The following is a 22,095-nucleotide window of genomic DNA, read 5'->3' as shown; positions in this document are numbered from 1 at the left end:
AAACTACCGTACAGTCGCGGAGACTGGACAGCTGTGCACGTGCAAACCACGAACCCACTGCGTGATATCGCATGATTGGCCCATTTCACACCACGGCAAAAATCTACACGGCTTGCTAAAATACAGCGCGGTGGATCGATATTTATTGTTTTACAATTATTTATTTATTTAATACCTGGCCAACGCAATAACCAGTACAGACCGACTCATCTCCAGTCGATTTTCTTTGGCAGGATTTTTACTAAAAAGAAATTTGAAAATAACCTATTAAAAAAAACAATTGATTGCTTACTTCTGCAAGGGAGAAGCGAGGAGAGGGGAGGGCGGAGTCAACTACATGGCAACGCCCCCCTCGCTTCTCCCCTGCAGAAGTAAGCAACCATTTGTTTTTTTTTTTTTTTTAATTCTGCGTTCTAAATATTTGTTTAAATATGCTAATATGTCTTCTTGCCCATACTGATCATCGCGGTTTCGGATGTGACAGGGTTTAAAGAACATCCTGTATAAACCGATGCGTTTTGATTCATCCTCTAATAGGGACATATCACATACTACAAATACCGATAAAAATATTTGAAATGGATTAAGAAAAGTATTTGCATCGAAGAATGCTTAAGATATCTTGGACAGACCTGATAACGAACTCCGAAGGCTTGAGTCGAGCTAGAACGAACAGAGAACTCTTAACCACCATAAAAGTTTGTCAAATTTCATGTCTGGGCCATATAATGCGTATAATGCTTCATTTAATTTTATAAGGCAAGATCACAGAGGGGCTGGAAGAAGACAGATGTCCTGGCTGCGAAATATACGAGACTGGACTGGCTTCAGGACTGTGGAGCAGATTTTCCGGGCAGCACAGGACAGAAAGTCTTTTGCCAGAGTGATTGCCAACGTTGGGGATACCTGACAGGGCACTAAGAGAAGAAGAAGAAAAAAATGCATTTTCAAAATCAATATGGATATTGTGGAGAAATGTTTTCATGCATAACTTTAAAAAAAGTATTATTAAAAAAGATATCCCTAGAAAAACGCGACATGTTTGGCATTGACGTCAAGATTCGTGACGATGTTCCATAAATTTTTTAACGGTTTCAAACAAAGTTCAAAATAAACATGAATCGTGACGTATTAAGGGCGTGACCGATGCAATGACCGTTTTTGCGGGAATTGAAAATCATAATTTAAAAATATTTTTTGTGCTACTCATCGTTCCTTTTCCGCACCTAATGGTGCATAGGGAACTGTATTGGTACACCAATCGCAGCGTATCTTGATCATGTTTGTTACATGAACTTAAGGTGATCAGTCTTACGCTTCAGGTACCAGTCTAGAGACTATGAAATATTCTAGTGATATGCAATATTATTGGAAAGGGTGTTTTACACTAGAATATTTCATAGTCCCTGGACTGGTACCTGAAGCGTAAGACTGATCACCTTACCTTCATGCGACAAAAAATATCTAGATACGCTGCGATTGGTGTACCAATGCAGTGCCCTATGCACCATTAGGTGCGGAAAGAGAATGACGATGATATATTTAAAAACACGATCAACATGTGAGAATACGAGGCGGCCTCCGTGGTGTAGTGGTCAAGACGCTAGACTCACGCACGGAAGGTTCCGGGTTCGATTCCCGGTGAGAACACAAAAATTAAAAATGTGATTTTTCTCAAGCCTGGGTGCTCTGTGATGTAATTCACCACTGTAATTAGGCCTCCTGGCCTGTTGTGGTGCAAAAAAAAAATGTAAAAAAAAATGTAAATACGAGCGTACCCTAATTAATTAATCCCTAATTTCAAGTATCCCATATTGGGTGCTAATGAAACATAAAAAAACTCATAATTAGATTACCTTCAGGTTAAGTTGTAAGGTATAATATTTTAAAACAATGATTGTTTACGGGATTTTCCCCGAATCACAAAAAACCCGCTCCTGTAAAATGACGTTTCAAGCGAATGTCGTGTTTTGAAAAAACTGTCCTTAATGAGGAAGTTCAGTGTCTTTTTATTTGTTAATAGACTATTAAACAAAGCCATTTTTTTAAATTTCATAAATCAGCGCTAAGATTTTTTAATGTTTTGTATTTCTGAAATAACTCCGCGTGTAACGAGAGGTTCTTCTCTGTCAGTTCTTCCGATTGGTTCGTTTACGAAAAGCAAGCGGATATCCTTCGCAGCTCTCATATCATTGGTTGATTCATATGAACCAGTGACGTCGTTCAAAGTAGTTCGTTTTTACTTATTTATTATTAACTTTGCCGTACAATTTAATGCTCTAATTTTTACCGCGCGCAAGAAAACATTATTTGTATCCAATTTCCCGTAGGGCTGAAGTTTCTCATTGTACCTGGTAATACAATACCTCCCTAGGTGTGTTATATACAATGTTATAGTGTAATTTTATGTCTATTAAGTTTTTTTTATAACCTCATGGAGCTCGCTAAATACCATATTCTCAATTATTGCTTTGAAACATACATTTTTTAGTGGGTGTTTGTGAATAATTACATGCACAAACCGATACATTGATAAAATGAACGGAATTTTTTGTTGGGTTGCGGTTAAATTCCAAGTTGAAATTCACGTTCACACATGAAATTTGTGCAACAAATATTTGTCTGCATATTTCCTGGCTTTAATGTTAAATATTTGCGATGCAAACACCGGTATGTGGGCAGTGAGGTACACGTGTTTTTAATGATTACCTGAATCAAGTATCCTGAACGTTCACGATTACCTGATGGGCACTTATCAACGTTAATGAAGGTGAAAGTCGCATAGTATAATACCGAATATTATTCAATTAAGCTGTGAAAAAAATTGCGGAAAAATCTTAATATATTTATATTTTGTTACTTAAATCGTAATGTTTTTTTTTCAGTCCAGTCCAGGGACTATGAAATATACTAGTGTGAAAACACTTTTAAATAAATACTTCATATCGACCATGTCGGGTATCGATCCCGAGACCTCTCGCATGGTAGGCAAACGCGCTAACCATTACACCTCGATCCCGACTTATTTATACAATAGAATTGAGTAGTAAAAGTATACATCATAGAATTAAGAATAGTCCAAAGGAGCGTAGAATCATATTTGAATACATCGGACTGTGTCCAAAAATTCCCCCACTATGCCCCACTTTTGCCGCGCGCATTCGTGATATCGCCGCGTAATGTTGCACGATGGGAAAAATATAATCATAACACAAATGTAAGGTTAAAAAAAAAAAAAGCAATTTGTTAATTTCTCTACAATGTTATTGTGTACGCGGAAATATTGATTGACACAACCAGAGTAGATAAGTAAAGGGTCATTTAATAAGAGTAATTGAATTAATGAACTTTGAATTTAAAATATTAAAGCAATTTTATTTTACATAAAAGGATGTTTTTATATCATGTTAAATAATATTTGATGCTTAAAAGATGTCTGTCAAAAGCCACGGCGTTGTTTAATCCGAGAGGTCCAATTCTGATTAGTTCTCTCATTAGATTAGCAAAGTAGCGTAAAAAATTTGACTACCCTGGCAACACTAACAAAATGTCCATTTTGTTTTTGTAACAATCTGACAGATGGATAAATAATTAATTTTTTCAGTAATGCATTTGCTACTTACACATTCATTTGCTAATTACACATGAAATTTGATCCCATCCTGTTTCTTTAAGATCCTAGCAGTATTTCTACACTTTAAAACAACACAACGCAGCATAATTGAATTCAAATCAGGAGTTGCGTACTGAGCGACGTCTAGAAAGAAACTAACGGGTCCAAACGTAAATCTCCTCATTTATGAGTAGTTTAGTCGCCTTATGTTTGATGCTCGTATGCGGTTTCTTGACTATTCTTGATTCTATGGTATACATGCATATTTTTTTGTTTTTGCTGGTGAGTCATCTAAACCAGTGGTCGGCAAACCGCAGCTCGTGAGCCGCACGTGGCTCTCTAGCCACTGGAATGCGGCTCACACAGCCCAAGTTTCACTTTTCGCTCAATTTATCAACCGGTCCCAATGAAGAACTTTAAGGATTTTTGCCACTGAAAGGTCAAACACGTGGCGAGGATATTGCAAAAGCCGTATTTACGAGAAAATGCACAGATAAACATCACCTTGTTTCAATTTCAACAGATAGGCAAAAAAGTGTTCCCGGGGAGAGAAAGGGTTTCGATCACGAGATACTTGTTTATCGTTGCGTAATTTACCAAGAAGCGCTTTGTGCGAAGACGTCTCCAGAATAAATTCTACATTTTGGATTTGGTAATCAAGATAGTCGACACAATTGGTCAATTATCGCCAATTCAAAGAATTTTTAGTTGAAATCGATAGTGAATACGCAACTTTTCTCATTGAATACGTTTTTGTTATTTTCTTAGGTTAACCTTTTCTTTTATTTCTTTCTTATTTTATTTATATTTTTTTATATCTTAATTTCAATGGGTACTTTTAATTTTTTTACTATTTTTATTTTTTCTGTAGATATGAATTGAAATTTTCGATTCGCTTTGTTTTATTTTTTATCTTGTTTTGATTACATTTATGAGCACACACTATTTTTAAATGTATTTAATTTTTTCCTTATATTTAAAATATATTCAAGTAAATTGCTATTTTTTTATTTTAATTGTATTATTTTACTCTATTTTCTTACTTTAAAAAAAATATATTTATATTTAAACTATTTTTTATGTTTATTATTTTTTACGTATACAGTATTATGTCTGTGCTCTTTTTATTTGATTATTAATTAAAACTAATGTCTGAGCACCCGATGACAAACTATTATTGAATAGTTTATCGGGACAAAATATATTTTAATACTTTGTTTTCTTTATAATATTGTAATAATGTGTATATTTTATTGAATAAAGACTCTACGATGATAAGGCCCGGTTGTTTAATCGTTAGTAAAAGTAAAGTTTTAGTAAAGTTTAATTTACCAACGATTTTGGTTTTACTATCGTTCTACTATCAGTGTGTTGTTTCACCCGCATTTTTACTATAGTAAAATGTAACCACTAGTTGTTCGATTCCAAAGCTCAAAAATTGAATATTGTTTCTTATTCATTTTTTTACAAATGGTTACACTGTGGAATGTGACTTTGAAAACTTCAAAACACCGAACAAATTAAACCACGTGACAACATGGCATGGGTACTTAGTAAACGCAACGAAATAACATCGGTAAACATAATCTTACAATTGTTTTTTTTTAATACAATTTAATGAAATAAAATCCGAGTTACAATAACAATATTATCATATTTTATTTGAAAGCAAGAATGATAAGAAAAATTAAATGACAACTTAAATACTGTCGATCCAACAAGATAGCAAATTTTAGCTCTGGAATATTATAATGTAGGAATATAATATAATATTTATATGTTCTTTGTTCGTGCCATTATAATTATAATTATATAATTATAATTTATAAAAATATACAAAACATTCTTTAAAACTTTAACCGAATTTTTTTTTTTAAAAGACAAGATTTGACTGACACAAAATTGTCCGTCCGAGGTTTGGTGGAATAATACTGCCAAATTGTTTTCAAAATGTTTTCGTTTTCTTGACAATAAGTACAAAATTTTATCATTGAAAGAACCCTCCAATTCATATTGATCATAATAAGCGTAATCCATTCCGTATTCGTAAATAAAACCAATACTGAGAGACGTGAGCAAATAACGACAACCGGTAAACTTAAAAAAATGACGCCACCTTACTATTCTACTATAGTAATATAGTAGAATAGTCAAGATGTATAGTATAGTTTTACTCGCCAACATTGGCGGGTTAAAATTTTAACTAATGGTTAAAGACTTTTACTATCCACCGTTAGTTACTATAGATGAAACAACCCATTTTGTCAATTTTTAACTATTGACGTTATTTTAGTTGTCATTTATTTTTCTTATCATTCTTGATTTCAAATAAGATATTATAATATTGTTATTTCAACTCGGATTTTATTTCATTAAATTGTATTTTAAAAACATAATTATAAGATTCTGTTTACCGATGTTATTTTGTTGCGTTTACTCAATACCCATGCCATGTTGTCACGTGGTTTAATTTGTTCGGTGTTTTGACGTTTTCAAAGTCACATTCCACAGTGTGACCATTTGTAAAAAATGAATAAAATACAATATTCTATTTTTGAGCTTTGGAATCGAAAAACCAGTGGTTACATTTTACTATGGTCAAAATGCGGGTGAAACAACGCACTGATAGTAGAACGATAGTAAAACCAAAATTGTTGGTAAATTAAACTATGGTAAAATTCTACTTTTACTAACGATCAAACAACCGGGCCATTTGTCCGAAATGCCGCATTCATGCCATTCCAAATATTTATTAAAAAATTGTTTTCCTTAATTGGGAATTTAGTAGTTTGATTATTATTGCTCAAAATGTAGGTCAGCTTTTTCTGAACCTAGCAAAGTGGCGCAACGTTTTGCGTAATGACATTAATGTATTCCTAAATTTTGTAAGATTTTTGCCAAGTGCATTGTCGAGTTCTTCAGCGGGTATCGTGGGAACCTTTCTGTGGTTGTTCAATAGTAAAAAGTTTATGCATTAGCAATACAGACTGGTCCTAAGAACTATTCTATAAGTACTAAATAGATTCCCACCGAGGCGCAGTTCTGTCAGCTGTCGGTCAAACGTCATAATCTTTTTATCTAACTAATGGCATAGGGCACTGCGTCTGCAATTGCAAGTTCGTCTCAATATTTTTTTACGTAAGAGATAGAAGATCACTGTGGTGTTTTAATCAGTTTTTTTTCAATAGCTCAATCACAAACAACTATCGACGTGATAACAATTTCTCACTGTGATTGTTAATCGTATTCGCGATCACAATGGAACATCCGTGAAAACCTATTATTAAACGACAAAATGTTTTTTACTACTTATTAGTAGTGTAACGTACGCGTTACCACGATGAAAGTTTCGCCGGTTCGTCACCCGCGTCTGCCGCAGTCAAGCTTCCCGGCGTAAGTGGGAAGCCGCCCTCCCAGACAGAGCCAAAGACAAAGTCGGAAGGTAGGAGCACAGCTGCGCCGACCGCAAGTCAACCTCAATAGCCCTGAAAAGGACTTTCCACCCGGTCCAAGTGGTGCAGAGAGGCGAAGGCAGTCAGCAGGCAGAGCGGAGCGAAGAGCGAAGTGCAGGAAGGCGAACAGGACGGAGAACGGAATAAAACACGTGTGAACTGTTCAGAGTTAGGAACTCAACTGATTTAATATTTCTAATTGACCGCCTTATAAAGCGGTGCGCGTCGGGCTCCGTGAGTCGGCCATCCCACCCGCGCCGGCTGCCTCGGAGTGGTGGGGGTAATCTTTCCCCGCCACTCGCTACATGCCGCCGGCCGCAGGTGGCGTAAATACGGGCGCTCAATGCCCGTACGGGCCATTTCGTCGGCAGCCGCGACGCGCGCAACATGACATTTACATAATATATTTTTGTACATTTTATTCATTTTAACCTAGCTATTTTTCCCCGGTAATACTGAGGCCAGGCTCGAAAGTGACCATTTTATCTTTATTGAGAGCCCAGCCATCAGTTCTATACATTTACCGGGGATCCTTTCTAATTATTGTATTATTTTAATTTATTCGATTTTACGCGTCCGGAACACTCCCCCCGTGCAGCTAGTCTGTACTATTTTCCTGCTGGGCGCGTTGTTCCTCTTCCTTCATTAGTACGGCGATCTTCACCGCTGGTCTGGTGTAGGTGCCGTTGGTGGTCCGCACCTCGACGACTCGTACTTGTCCGTCAGCTGCTGGTTCTGCACGGGTGACTCTGCCGCGAGGCCAAGAATTCCGCGGCAGATTTGGGTCCATGATGAGCGCGAGGTCCCCGACCTGTATTGGAGGCGCGGGCTCGCGCCATTTCTTCCTGTGCGCCAAGGTGGGAAGATACTCCTTCAGCCATCGGCGCCAAAACATGTCGGCCATTTTCTGGGCGATCCTCCATTGCTTATGAAGGCAGGCCCCTTCTTCCTTTTTGTTATAATATGCCAGAGTTGGCTGTGTATTGGCTGACCCGAGCAAGAAGTGGTTCGGGGTCAGCGGTGCTTCGTCGTTGGGCTTGGTTGACACATGCGTGAGCGGGTGATTGTTCACGGTGTACTCTGCTTCAGCCAATATGGTTTTGAGGGTCTCCTCTCTTGGAGCCTGCTCGTTGAGGGTTGCGTGGAGGGCTCGTTTTACAGATCTCACGAGTCTTTCCCACGCTCCCCCCATATGAGGTGATGAGGGCGGAATGAATTTCCACTCAATTTTGCGAACTGTAAGTTCGGCGAGCATTCTGGGGTCCGCCAGGAGCTCGTCTACGGCCTGTTTCAGCTCTTTGTCCGCTCCCCTGAAGTTGGTAGCGTTGTCCGAGTATAACGCGTGTGGGCAGCCTCTGCGGGCGGCCATCCTTCTTATGGCCATTATGGCGGAGTCGCTTTCGAGGGACGACGCTAGCTCCAGGTGGATCGCGCGTGTGGTGAGGCAGGTGAACAGTGCCCCATAGCGCTTTTCTTTTCTTCGGCCGTTGGTGATCATCATCGGCCCGAAGAAGTCAAGCCCGCAGTGCGTGAACGGCGGCGTCCTGAAGGCCAGTCGGGCCTCAGGCAGTTGCCCCATCAGCGGGGGTTGGGGCCGGCTGCGCAGCATTTTACACAGCGGGCACCATCGTGTTATCTTCCTCACAGCCCCGCGGAGTCGCAGGATGAGGTAGCTGGCTCTCAGGTCGGCGATCGTCCTCTCGACTCCCGGGTGGCCACCCTTCCGGTGGCTGTGCGTGATCAGCAGCCGGGTGTATGGGCAGGTCCCGTCCATGATAGGCGGCGCGCTGCAGTCCTCTGTGAAGCTGTGTGCCGCTTGGATGCGCGTTCCCATCCGGATGACTCCCTCTTCGTCTAAGAAGGGTGCCGCTGCATGGAGGCGGCTGTGCGGCGGGATAGGCGCCTTTCGTCTCAGGAGCTCCAGCTCTTCTCCGAAAGCCGTCTCCTGGGACCGCTTCAGCAGCATGATTTCTGCGGCCCGTGTTTCTGAGGCGTGAAGTTCAAAGGTCCCCCCTGGGGACGGTAGGGACTCGTGGCGGCGGCATCGTGCGATGAATCGCAGCACCCATGCCGTCGCCCTGACGAGTCGGGTCCACGACGAGAAGCGCTGCACCTGGGGTAGGGCCTCCGTCCGTCTGATGTGGCCCACGAAGTGGCGGGGTTGTTTCCGCTCCAGCGTCTTCTCGTCCGGTTGTTGTAGTAACTTCTTCTCTTTCGGCCAGTCGGCTTCCCCTTTTCTCAGGAAGCCGGGGCCTCCGAACCATAGTCCCGACCTCGCAAGGTCGGGTGGGCCCTTGTCGCGGGTCCCTATGTCGGCTGGGTTGTCCTTGGTGGGGACCCATTTCCAGTCCCGTACGTCTGTGAGCTCGTCAATCTCGCCCAGCCTGTTTGCGACGAACGTGCTGTACCGCAGTGGGTCGGTTCGCAGCCAACACAGGACCGTGCTCGAGTCCGTCCAGAACACGGTTTGGGTGATGAGAGCTCGACTCTCTTTTTTTATGGTGGCGGCCATCCTTGCCGCTAGTAGCGCTGCCTGGAGTTCTAGTCTAGGCACTGACAGAGGCTTTAGGGGGGCCACCTTGCACTTCGCCATTGCGAAACTTGTGGTATCGGCCCCCACAAAGTATGCCACTGTGCAGCATGCCTGCTCTGACGCGTCGCAGAACACGTGCAGTGTCACGGGTTCTTTCTGCCCTTGCAGCGAGCATCTCGGTATTGTACAGCCGTTCGCTGCCAGCAGGTCGCGCCATTCCAACCACTTTTCGGCGTGGTCCGGTTGCAGCGGTTGGTCCCAACCTGTGTTTGTCCTCCAGATGGCTTGCAGCAATATCTTCGCCCGTATCGTGAGGCACGCAATGAAGCCTACTGGGTCGAAGATACTCATGGCGGCGCTCAACATGCCGCGCTTGGTGGGTCGCTCCGGGATGGCTGCACTTTCGGCTCCGTGCCGAAATATAAATAGGTCGCTCTTGGGATCCCATACGATCCCGAGGACCCGCTCCGTCATTACTTCTTCCCCTATGGTGACTGCTGTATTGGCCCGGTCGTCGGCCTTTACTTCTTCCAGGACATCTGGTTTGTTTGAAGCCCACCCGGTGAGCCGGAACCCGCCATTGCCGAGTACGAGGGTAACATCTCGTACCAGGCTTGCAGCTGTTTCTTCGCTGTCTGTGGCGTCTAGGTAGTCATCCATGTACATATTGTGCTCGATCGCCTCTGCTGCGGCGGGAAATTCTTTCGCGTGTGCTCGTGCGACTGTGTTTCGCACGAATTGCGCGCTGCTGGGTGAGCACTTCGCTCCAAACATCATGGACGCGAAGACAAACGTGTCGGGCTCCTGCCCGTCCTGCGTCCGCCATAGGAACCGCTGCGATTGCTGGTCGGCTTCCCGGATTCTTATCCGCAGGAACATCTCCCGTATGTCGGCCGCGATGGCTACTCGTCCCTCTCTGAAGCGGATCACGTTTCCGAGGAGGGATGAAAGCAGGTCAGGTCCCGTCAGTAGATGGTCGTTCAACGCCGTCCTCTGGAACTGGGCGGCGGCGTCGAACACGACCCTTATCTTGCCAGGCTTGTTGGGGTTTGTCACCGCGAAGTGGGGCAGGTACCATTTGCGCGAATGGTGGGCGTCTACCTCCTCGCGGCTTAGTTTGACGGCGTATCCCTTTTCAATGTAGTCCGCCATCTTGGCGCGATATGCGATCGCCAGTATCGGATCCTTCCGTAGTTTATTTTCCAGGGAGTGCAGCCGCTTCATGGCTGCTTGCCGGTTGCAGGGCAAAGAATCTCCGTCTTTCGCCCACAGTAAACCGGTCTCCCATCGTCCGGATGGTAGTTGTGTGGTTGAGCTGCTCATGAGCTCCGCCGCTCGCACATCTGCGGCGCGGCAACGTTCCAGGGTGGTTACACCTAGCGAGTCAACGGCGAAGCTCTTCTTTACCAGTTCCGCTAAGTCCCTTTCACCCTGGCCGTCTGGGGGTAATTCAAAGGCGGGGTGCACAGCCCCGCCGTAGGTGACGGCTCCTAGGGCCGTCTCGATGGTTAGCCGCCCGTCCTCTTGTAGGACTGGCGGGCCTGTAGATACCATTAGGGTGGCGTAATCAAGACCGATTAACATCTTCGGCTTGATGCCTGGCCCGTGTGTCTTGGTGCTCTTTCGGTTGCGGTGCGGCAGATCCATGACCCGCACCGTCTGTGCCTGGACACCAAATTCTCTGTTTCCTTTAACGAGGATTACGGATACACGCTGTGATTGTAGCGTGTCCGTGTTCCCACTGGCACCGATGAGTCTCAACTCCTCGCAGGCCCCGGTGGCGCCCACTGCACGGGCGACATCCTCCTCGAGGAGAGTTACCGATGAACCCTCGTCTAGTAGTGCGTGGATCTCCATTGACCCACGCGGGCCCTTCAAGGTTACTGGCACTACCTTGAAGGTCACTGGGACTTCCGTTCGCCTTGTCAATAAGACTTGCTCGTTCGGCGTACTGTCCACTCTCTCGCGGTGTAGTGACCGATGATGCCGCCCGTGGCACTCGTCGCACTTCGCCGCTTCACAGGTGGTCGTTTTGTGTCCCGGTTCTAGGCATCCGTAGCACACGAACTTGGCACGCACAATTGTCCACCTCTCCTCTACCGTTTTCCGGAGAAACTTCCGGCATTGTCCGAATGCGTGTCCACTCATGTCGCAGAACAGGCATTTTTTGTCCTGAGTGAGAAACACGTGCCTTTCTTGGGTACGCCTTTTCTCCACTCGGGCGGGTTCCGTGCTGATCCCGATGCAACCCGCATTCGGTATTGCACCGGTCAGTCTCGCTAGCCACAGTGCCAGATCCCTGGGGGTAGCTTTTCTCACGGTATCCGCTCGTGACATAATCCACATCATCCTCTCGACTCGTGGCAGCTTCTGAGTCATCTCGGACAGAAGCTTCGGGGAGGAGAGGTGGCTTCCATCGAGGCCCTCTACGGTCGATACGACGTTTCTTATCGCGACCGCGTAGTCCGTCAGGGCCTCCAGGGATGCGTTGTCGGCCAGTTTAGGGAGTTTTCTTATCCGCTCCAGTACTCTGTCCACGACGATCTCCGGGTGTCCAAAGGCGGCCTCTAACATCTTCACAATGTCCGGCACATTTCGGGGATCTACCAGCAAAGACGACACTGTGGCCTTGGCCCGTCCTGTGAGGGCTCGTTGCAGACGGAGAATGTTCTCCGCGTTTGTAAGGGAGCACATCTGTGTCGATTGATCAAATTGCGCCTTAAATATTCGCCATTCTAGCGGGTCGCCGGAGAATTGCGGTAGATCCCTAGCGCCGGTTTGCCTCGCCATGAACGTGTGCCACTCCGGCGGCTGTCTGTATTTCGTCACAGGCTCGCCGGTGGCACCCGGCGGCATGTATTCCGTGGGTAGCCCCTCTTGTACCCACGCGCTCACCGGGTCACGAAACTCGTAGCCCCCCAGTGGTATAGTACGTGCCGCTACGGGCTCGCCTGGCCCGGCGGCGTAGCGTACGTCGGCGTCCTCCCTTCGGCTGTGTGCGGGTGGCGCCTCATTGTCCCGATGCCGCTCATTGTAGCGGCCTTGTAAATGTGCGTTTGTCGCTCCGGCGTAGGCCGGCTCAGCGGCGTAGCGTGTGTTGGCGGGCTCCTTCATCCTGGAGTCCGTCTCTGCGACCGGGTGCCTCCGTGGCACCCCGTCTCTCACCCGGCCGCTGTCGTAGTGGCTCGGCGGAAATGTGTACGCCGCTCCGGTGTCCTCCGGATCAGCGGCGTAGCGTGTGTTGGCGGCCTCCTTCGTCCTGGAGTCCGCCTCTGCGACCGGGTGCCTCCGTGGCACCCCGTCTCTCACCCGGCCGCTGTCGTAGTGGCTCGGCGGAAGTGTGTACGCCGCTCCGGTGTCCTCCGGATCAGCGGCGTAGCGTGCGGTGGCGGCCTCCCTTGCTCTGAAGGCTGCTTCCGTGTCGGCGACAGGGCGCTTCCATGCGGCCCCGTCTCTCACCCGGCCGCTGTCGTAGTGGCTCGGTGGATGGATGTACGCCGCTCCGGTGTCCTCCGGATCAGCGGCGTAGCGTGTGGTGTGGCGTGCGGCGGCGGCCTCCCTTGTGCTGAAGGCTGCTTCCGCGTCGGTGACAGGGCGCTTCCAAGCGGCCCCGTCTCTCGCCCGGCTGCTGTCGTAGTGGCTCGGCTGCTGGATGTACGCCGCTCCGGTATCCTCCGGATCAGCGGCGTAGCGTGCGGCGTGGCGTGCGGCGGCAGCCTCCCTCGTACTGAGGGCTGCGTCGGTCCTAGACGCGTCTGACGTCAGCGGCAGCGGCTTGTGAGCCGGTTCCGACGTCCCGTGCGATGTGAGGTCCCTCTCGATGGTGGGCGTGAGGGGGGTTGCCATGTCTCGTCTGGCGTCCTCTCTCGCGTTGGCGGCCTTCAGCGCGGCGATGATCTCGTTGAGGCTGCTCACCTGCCTCTCGTGATGCGCCTCGCGTTCCTCCATCTGTCGGCGAAATGTCGCCGATGAGATGGACCGCTCCGAGGGTGCGGATCCCTCGTCCGAGTCCTTTTGTTCCTCCAGAAGTCCTTGATGAGGCTCCTCCTGGCAGTCGTGTGAAGGCCCTGGCTGGGGCTCCTCCTGATGTGCTCGTACAGACCCCGGTTGGGGCTCCTGAAGCTCCTCTTCGTGCTCCGTGCCGGCGTCTCGACGCGTTCCCGAACGCGTCGACACAGGCGATCTGTTGACCGGCATGCTGTAGGTGTGTTGTAGACTGGAGACCACTGGCGACGATCCTTAGCTCCGAAGGACCAAATGTAACGTACGCGTTACCACGATGAAAGTTTCGCCGGTTCGTCACCCGCGTCTGCCGCAGTCAAGCTTCCCGGCGTAAGTGGGAAGCCGCCCTCCCAGACAGAGCCAAAGACAAAGTCGGAAGGTAGGAGCACAGCTGCGCCGACCGCAAGTCAACCTCAATAGCCCTGAAAAGGACTTTCCACCCGGTCCAAGTGGTGCAGAGAGGCGAAGGCAGTCAGCAGGCAGAGCGGAGCGAAGAGCGAAGTGCAGGAAGGCGAACAGGACGGAGAACGGAATAAAACACGTGTGAACTGTTCAGAGTTAGGAACTCAACTGATTTAATATTTCTAATTGACCGCCTTATAAAGCGGTGCGCGTCGGGCTCCGTGAGTCGGCCATCCCACCCGCGCCGGCTGCCTCGGAGTGGTGGGGGTAATCTTTCCCCGCCACTCGCTACATGCCGCCGGCCGCAGGTGGCGTAAATACGGGCGCTCAATGCCCGTACGGGCCATTTCGTCGGCAGCCGCGACGCGCGCAACATGACATTTACATAATATATTTTTGTACATTTTATTCATTTTAACCTAGCTATTTTTCCCCGGTAATACTGAGGCCAGGCTCGAAAGTGACCATTTTATCTTTATTGAGAGCCCAGCCATCAGTTCTATACATTTACCGGGGATCCTTTCTAATTATTGTATTATTTTAATTTATTCGATTTTACGCGTCCGGAACAAGTAGCACATAAAGCTTGTCGACCTCGTGGTGTAATGGTCGGCGCGTTTGCCTACCATTCAAGAGGTCTTGGGTTCGATTCCCGACATGGTTGGTATGAAACATTTAGTAAAATGGTATTTTCACGCTAGAATATTTCATAGCCCCTGGACTGATACCTGAAGTGTAAGACTGATCATCTTACCTTTATGTAACAAAAATAATCAAGATACACTGAGATTGGTGTACCAATGCAGTGCCCTATGCACCATTAGGTGCGGAAAGGGAATAATGATGGAATATGGAAAATATTCCGAAACTGCTATTTTTATTTATTTATTATTTATCACGCTATTTATTGCATTTAGCCGGCGGATGGCAAGCCAAATGTCAAGAAAAGCAGTCGCCATAATAATTGTAATTTAATTTTCACTTTTTTGTATTAGATACTCCTTACTATTTTGCAAATGCAAAATATTGTATTATTTTTTATAGTGAACGCCGATTTTTCGCCAAAGAACTATATTTATTTACGAGGAAAACAAAAAAAACAAACCGACACGAGCGTTGACTTAGAGATTACACACGCGTTGACTTATAATAATAATAATATTTGGCTGATTTATATAGCGCCATTTTCGTAAAAAATCACCTCAAGGGCGCTTTACAATTGTATACCTAAAGTTACATTCTAACTAAACTAAAGTGATATATTATATTTCCAGATTTAAAACTTATGACTGCGATAACTTAAAAATTTTCATTAATGATCATTATGATCGCTCAAATGCTTAGCATGTTTTTAAGCACGTCGATAGTTATTTGTGATTGAGCTACAGGCCGTAGCCCAATCGATGAAAAATGTACCTGCCTCTAATCAATCTCGGCATTATTGGCAAGTTGTTCGCTACTCGATACCGCATATTGAGTAGTGAGCAGCGAGCAGCGAGCAACGAGTGCCTTCTCACACCAAATTGCACTTTTGCAAGCCGTATCTGTTATCTACTCTCGAATAACTGGAATTTAGGCAAGTTCCTAATGTACAGTTTTATACTAACTGTAATTTATCTAAGCACGAGATCGTGCATCGTACCACACCAGCTACAAACATAAATGACGCACATATATTATACATAACTAGCGGACCCGACAGACGTTGTCCTGCTCGAACGTTGGCAAAAGACTTTTCATTGATAATTAGGTACCTAGATACTTGTTTGTGATTGAATTCCGAAACTAAAAGTAGTTTATATTGAATTCAAGTAGGTACCTAGGTACTTGTTTATGGTTGAATTCCAAAACATAAAAAAAATATTTTTTCAAATATGGCATTCTTTTTGCAAACGTCAAACTCCGGTCGTCTCATCAACAAAGGGGTGTACTTAAGTAGAAATACGATTTTTAAAAATGCATTTAATTTAATATTATTTTAGTGTTACCAAAAATCCAATAAAAAGAAATGAATACGTAGAAATCATAAGGAATTCAAGGAAAGAATCTGATTGACATCCACAAAAAACAAATACCGTTTGTAAACATTCAAAAACAAACTTTTTTTATACACAAAAAAACAACATGCAACCCTGGTAGATCGATGAATAAAACATTTATGCTCCTAACTTTTTTTTGACATATTCGATTGAAGTTTTTAATATCTACGAACACGCACAGCGCAAAGATCTATATTTTTCGGAAAACCGCACGTAAATCGGTTAAGTCGTTTAGGAGGAGTACGGTGACATCACACGTACAGAGGAATTATATATATATATAAAGATGTTTTTTTTAATTTTTATTATTCATAAATTTCATAAAAAGTACATGTTTTTGTAAAATCCTAAACATATCTACTTTAACACATCTAGTAAATGTTATCACTGTAACTCTCCAAAAAAAGAGACTAACTCTTGTGCTTGGAGAGTGACTTACACTGTTGTAGTTATTTATTTATAAGAGTTTATATAATTTTAAATACGAGTACATGAAAAGAAAAATAAAAACAAAAGATAAATAAAGAAAAAACATAAAATAATAATACATTCATACTAATTAAAATTTAATGTTGTTTTTACACGAGTTCAAAAAATTTCTTTAGATTAACTTTAAATTTATTTATTGATATATTATTTTTAATAGTTTTTAGTTCATTGGGAAGATTATTATAATTTTTTACACCTTTGAAGACAAAGCTATTATGGACTTGTATGTTGGTATCTGAGTGACTTATTCATCTCAAATTCTTTTATTTTTTCTTTTTTATATATTTGTATAATAGAATTTATTTTATAAAGAGTGTCTACTGTATGAACCTTAAATATTTTATATAGACTTTCCGTATTGAATGTTGAGGGTTTCTTTAAAATGACTTTCATAATTAATCTTTGTACTATTTTAAGAGGGTTTAATATATTGGCATATGCACCACCCCATCCTACAATACCATATTGTAACAAAGATTGTACTAAGCTATTTTTAAATTATTGATTTTTTCAAATATTCCTTAATCTAATAAATATGTATATACATTTTCTAATTCGTTTAACTAGTTCACTGATATGGTCTTTCCATTTTAAGTTTTGGTCCATGTATACACCATGTGACCATTTATTTTTTCCCCCAAAACGGGACATCCACATTTCTTTAGGTTGTAATATGGGAATTCAAGAAAACGCATATTTATTCATAGTTTTTATTTATTCCGAATTATATACACACCCGCAGCTCAATCACAATGGCCACACTTGTCGGTTTTAACCGACGCGATAATAGTTTCTCACCCTGATTATCGTTTTAGCGATTCCAATGGAACATCAAATAAAAATTACCGATCGGGGATAGTGATATACAAAAAAAAATCGGCGTAAAATTTACACAAATATAATGTAAGAAATAAGGTTAGGTTTCGTGTCAAATTTTTAAGAACAATCTAACATGTTTATTTAATACATATCCTGTATATTATATTAAAAATAAATTCCAAATGAATTTAATAAATACAGTTTAAATTCGTTTACAAAATAAATAATAATCTCTTGAAGCAAATAATGTTTTTTTTAATAATAAATACTAACCCACCAGTTCGTCGGTACTAAATTAAATTATCACACTTTTTTTAAAAAAACATCTATTTTTTTTTGCTTTGATTGTTGCTTCCTTTCTTGCAAAATCATAGCATAAACTACAAATATTTTAATATTCTTTTAATTTTATTAATAATAAAATAAAAAATATAATCCTACATTTTTATTTTTCTTAAAAACACTACGAAAACTAACTCGGGAACAATTTCACATACACAATAGGCTGCTCGCGTACACGGTAATATAATAAAACAACATGTAAAAGTGTGTCTGCTATTAGAATCAGTGACTGCCGATGTTGTCTGGTGTCGGCCGAACCGGGGAATCCCACGCCGGCACCAACCGGCGAAATCGAACCGGCGCAAAACGACGTTTACCTGTATTTTTAATATTGCCACACTTTGCGTGACAACACTAATATTAAATGTTATCACTCGGAATATTTGCGTTTTCCAAATTACGATGTTTGCCACCGTTAAATTATTATATTAATGAAATAACGGAAAATACTCCTAACCAATTTGTTTGTGCGCAATAAAAAGACAAATAAAGTGACCAAGATCAACTAATCGACTTCCACTGTGATCAATCCAGCCGGTATTTTATCGTGCCGTGTGGATTTTTGCCACGTTGTGAAATGGGGCTTTGCGTGTCCAAATTCTATCGGAAGGCATCCGACTACCATAATATACTCCGAGTATATTGTATCGGTACGGATAAGTATCTATTGTAGGTATAATGAAGTTGGTAAATTTCGCTAAAGACCCCGTTCCCGGATCAGCCCAAATTTCCGTCAGAACATTAATAAACCTTGTCATAGGTTGCTGTAACATTCCAAATGCACGACCCTTTTGTATAAACTTATCGGTTTTAACCCTTTATAGGACACCTAGACCAAAGTGGTACGTACATATACCACCAGAATGCAGTTCTATGTCACATTATGTCACAAGAGTTTCTTAATTAGATATGAAACGGATATCCGGCCTAATTTTAATATCCGGTCGGATACCGGATAGTGGCTCAATATCCGGCGGATACCTAATATTCAATTACCTGCGAAAATTTTATGAAATCAACGCCACTAAATTGATTTATTAATGTCGTCCGTGTTTGCGACAAGGGAAATTACCCTCATTATTTAAAGAAAAAAAAAACAGTTGTCTTTGCTACATAGTTTTATGTTATTTTTGTTCAGTTTCTTGTACATATTGTTTCTTCAAATAACTGTTGTAATTGGCTTACGCCGTTTATATAATAAATAAATCAAAATATTCATCGGTGTCCAGTATACACTAAAAAAAAAAGAACTTAACCCGCAAATAAAAAATGTTGATCAAAAAATATTTTTTAAATCAAAATAGGTATATCTGTGTGAAAAAAGTAAAGCGCAAGGGGTTAAACTACCCAAAACCATTATAATGGTTCAATGAATGCACTTATAAACCATTTATATATGCGACTCATTGATCTCTTTGTAAATCTTGATATCCGGCTTGAAGCTCGCCAAATATCCGGTATCCGGCCAAAGCACTATCCGTTTCATCACTAATCGCGATAACATTCACTGGTAAACCAGTCTACCACTCAGATTTACAAATGCATCATATTATCTTTAAAAACAACGTATTTATTTAAGTTTGGAAGACGCATATCAAAACAAAACATGTGTGCTATAAAGGGCTGAAGGCTAATAAAAAGTAAGGAAATCTTACGCCTTTTCCATTTTAAAACGCCGCTCTTTCATTAAAAAATAAAATAATCAAATATATTCACAAAAATCAATGCATGACATGAAAGGTAATCTGTGTTAGGTAAATTATTATATTCACTGGAAGCCAAAATTTTGGTGATGGCCTGCTTAAATGGGACCCCCATTTACATCTCATTCGTCCTAATTGAACGCAGCCAGTCCACCATTTTGAAAAAATATATATTGATGTTGTCGGGTGCAGTAAGGTAAATTTTAAAACAGCCAGACCACGTTAATACAAAAAAAATATTATTCACTTTCTGAAAATGGCGTCGATCACAAAAAACGGCATTTCTCAATTTGCAGAAAACACCCACAGCACTAGAAAAATCTTACGCTACTTAAAAAATCATTGAAACTGGACAAATACATAATTAGATTCTTGTTTGTAATCTAAAAAAAACTAATGTTTGCATTTGTTATGGTCAAAAACATTCCAAATGTTGCGGAGATTTGATTATTCACGATTTTTAAAAAGGTGATATTATCTCAGTTTCACTTTTCTATGGCTGGCTGCTTTCTGCATAACTACGTTAAATTATTGTACCTGACATAAACCTGCGGGTCGGAGTCAATTCCTGAGGGTCGATATACTTTGGGAATGACTGGAACAGATAAAGTTGTTTTATTTTTATTTTTTACCGATCTCTGGGAATTTTCAACGTGTGAATAGGTCAAAAACATGTTATTTATTTATTTTACAGAAACATACAGTCAACAATGATTAAATTACATAATAAAGTTACGGTTTAAAGACAGGCCAGCGAAGTTTCTAATTAAACATAATACATATGTTTAGTGAAACAAAATCAGTAATCGCAAAATTGCAATGAGAAATTACTCCGCGTGTGACGTCTCAAGTTCTCTTCCGCTTCTTCACGGTCAGTTCTGCCGATTGGTCCGTTGACGGTAAGTAAACCGGAAATCTTCCACAACTCCCCTGTCGTCGATTGATTCACATGAACTAGTGACGCGTTCAAAGTAGCCCGTTTTTATTAAAATATTATTTCGTACATTTTTAGGAAACTTTTCCGTATAATTTAATGCTCTAATTTTTACCGCGCGTAAGAAAATATTTTTTGTATCGAAGTTCCTCATTCTGACATTGCCAGTAACATCATAAATCGTCACACCAACTGTCACGAGGCGCAACTGTCACGGGTCACGGTGCGGTGTAATCAATACTAATCCGGCGATCTAAATTTACTTTCTTTATCGACAATTTTTACCACACCTATGACGCTTAAGACTTATATCTTACCCTATAGTTAAACTGGGTTATACTATAACACAGATAATCGGATGAGTGAGATGAAGAAACAAACAAACCGTCACGCCGTTTCTCTTTAGGGGTGGGCGGAGAGGATAGAACGCTACACTGTATTATTATATATTTGCACACATACCTCGTTTCCTCTACATTTATGCATCTTCTCAAGCGCGCCCGCCGATTATTCCGACTTCTGACATGATGTCCATCTTCAAGTATTTGTTGGATTTGGTTATGCCTTGTCTCGGTCTTCCTCGTTTTCTGCATCCATCAACATTCGTACCGACAATTTTATTTTACCTTATCATTGTTCTTTCTTTTTTATTATTTAATGTTTTTTTACTACAAAATATAGTCTAGCTAGTATTCAATGAAAAATTTAGTATAAATATTATGGTTTTTGAAAAATATCTTCAATACCAAGCTATATATTCGTAAATTGGCTTGGTGAGTCTTTAAATGTATTTAAAAATGTGTAACAGAATTTAATTTATTGTTTTTTTTTTGTAGATTTCAACACAACAAAATCTACACGTACATCGGCGAGGTGCTGGTCTCCGTAAACCCCTACAAGAACCTGGACATCTATGGAGCCAACACCATGAGCCAGTACCGAGGGAGGGAGATGTTCGAGGTCAACCCGCACGTGTTCGCTGTGGCCGACGCCTGCCAGAGGGTCCTCCGACAACAGGTGACTAGTGAACGATGTAAACCCTGATGAGAATCTGGAAATCTACGGAGACGACAGACACTATTGGCCAGTACGGACGGAGGGGAATGTTTGAGGTCCATCACTACAGTGCGGTGAGAATGGTGAATGTTACAAAGTGGCCACTTCAATGACAGGTCATAAGCCCTGTAAATGCCTAGACTTCCATTTTCCCTTCTCAAAATATATTTCCTCTGTTACAACAAATTTAGAAGAAACTACCTGAGTATTCCAGCTTATTTCTTAATACAAATAAGTATGCTATATTTTTAACATCTTAAACGCAGTTGTGGTTATTTCCTCCAAATGTAAGCTTGCAGATTATATAAATTATTTGGAGATTCTCGATTTGGAAAACAGTATTTCGAACACTGTTTCCTAAAGGCTATTTTTCTTTGAGATGATTCAGTTGACATATGACCACTATTATTTTTGTGCAGTCACATAGCAAGTTATGTGGCGATCGACATAGCCCCTTTTTGCATTATTAATTTTTAAACAAATCCGCTAGTTTGACATTTCAACCGTAATGGGAATATATCTGCTGAATTCTTTGTGGTATGTTTTATAAACTTTAGTATGAGTTTTGTATTAAAATAATGAAGAATATATACCACGAAGTTAGTAATAATCGCCTTTGAGTTGATTTCACAGATGAGAGATGTTGTATCACACAGAACCACAGAAAAAATCGTTTTTTTTTCTTCATATATTTATTTAATTGTAAAAGTA

General features: G+C 42.2%; 1 protein-coding gene across 1 annotated transcript in view; it reads left to right on the top strand.

The window, feature by feature from the left end:
- Window positions 1–22,095, top strand: part of Myo31DF (Unconventional myosin ID) — an 83,816-nt gene that overhangs the window by 38,114 nt on the left and 23,607 nt on the right. The window contains exon 2 of the mRNA XM_088232494.1: window positions 21,165–21,345. Coding sequence (XP_088088620.1) covers window positions 21,165–21,345 — 181 coding nt within the window. The remainder of the gene's footprint in view (window positions 1–21,164; window positions 21,346–22,095) is intronic.

Source organism: Micrasema longulum, unplaced genomic scaffold, assembly GCF_059751315.1.
Source record: "Micrasema longulum isolate JH-2025_06_02 unplaced genomic scaffold, ASM5975131v1 h1tg000988l, whole genome shotgun sequence".
NCBI classification, from domain to species: domain Eukaryota; kingdom Metazoa; phylum Arthropoda; class Insecta; order Trichoptera; family Brachycentridae; genus Micrasema; species Micrasema longulum.
The sequence above is the reverse complement of the archived record's forward strand: the minus strand, read 5'-3'. Positions and strand labels throughout refer to the sequence as shown.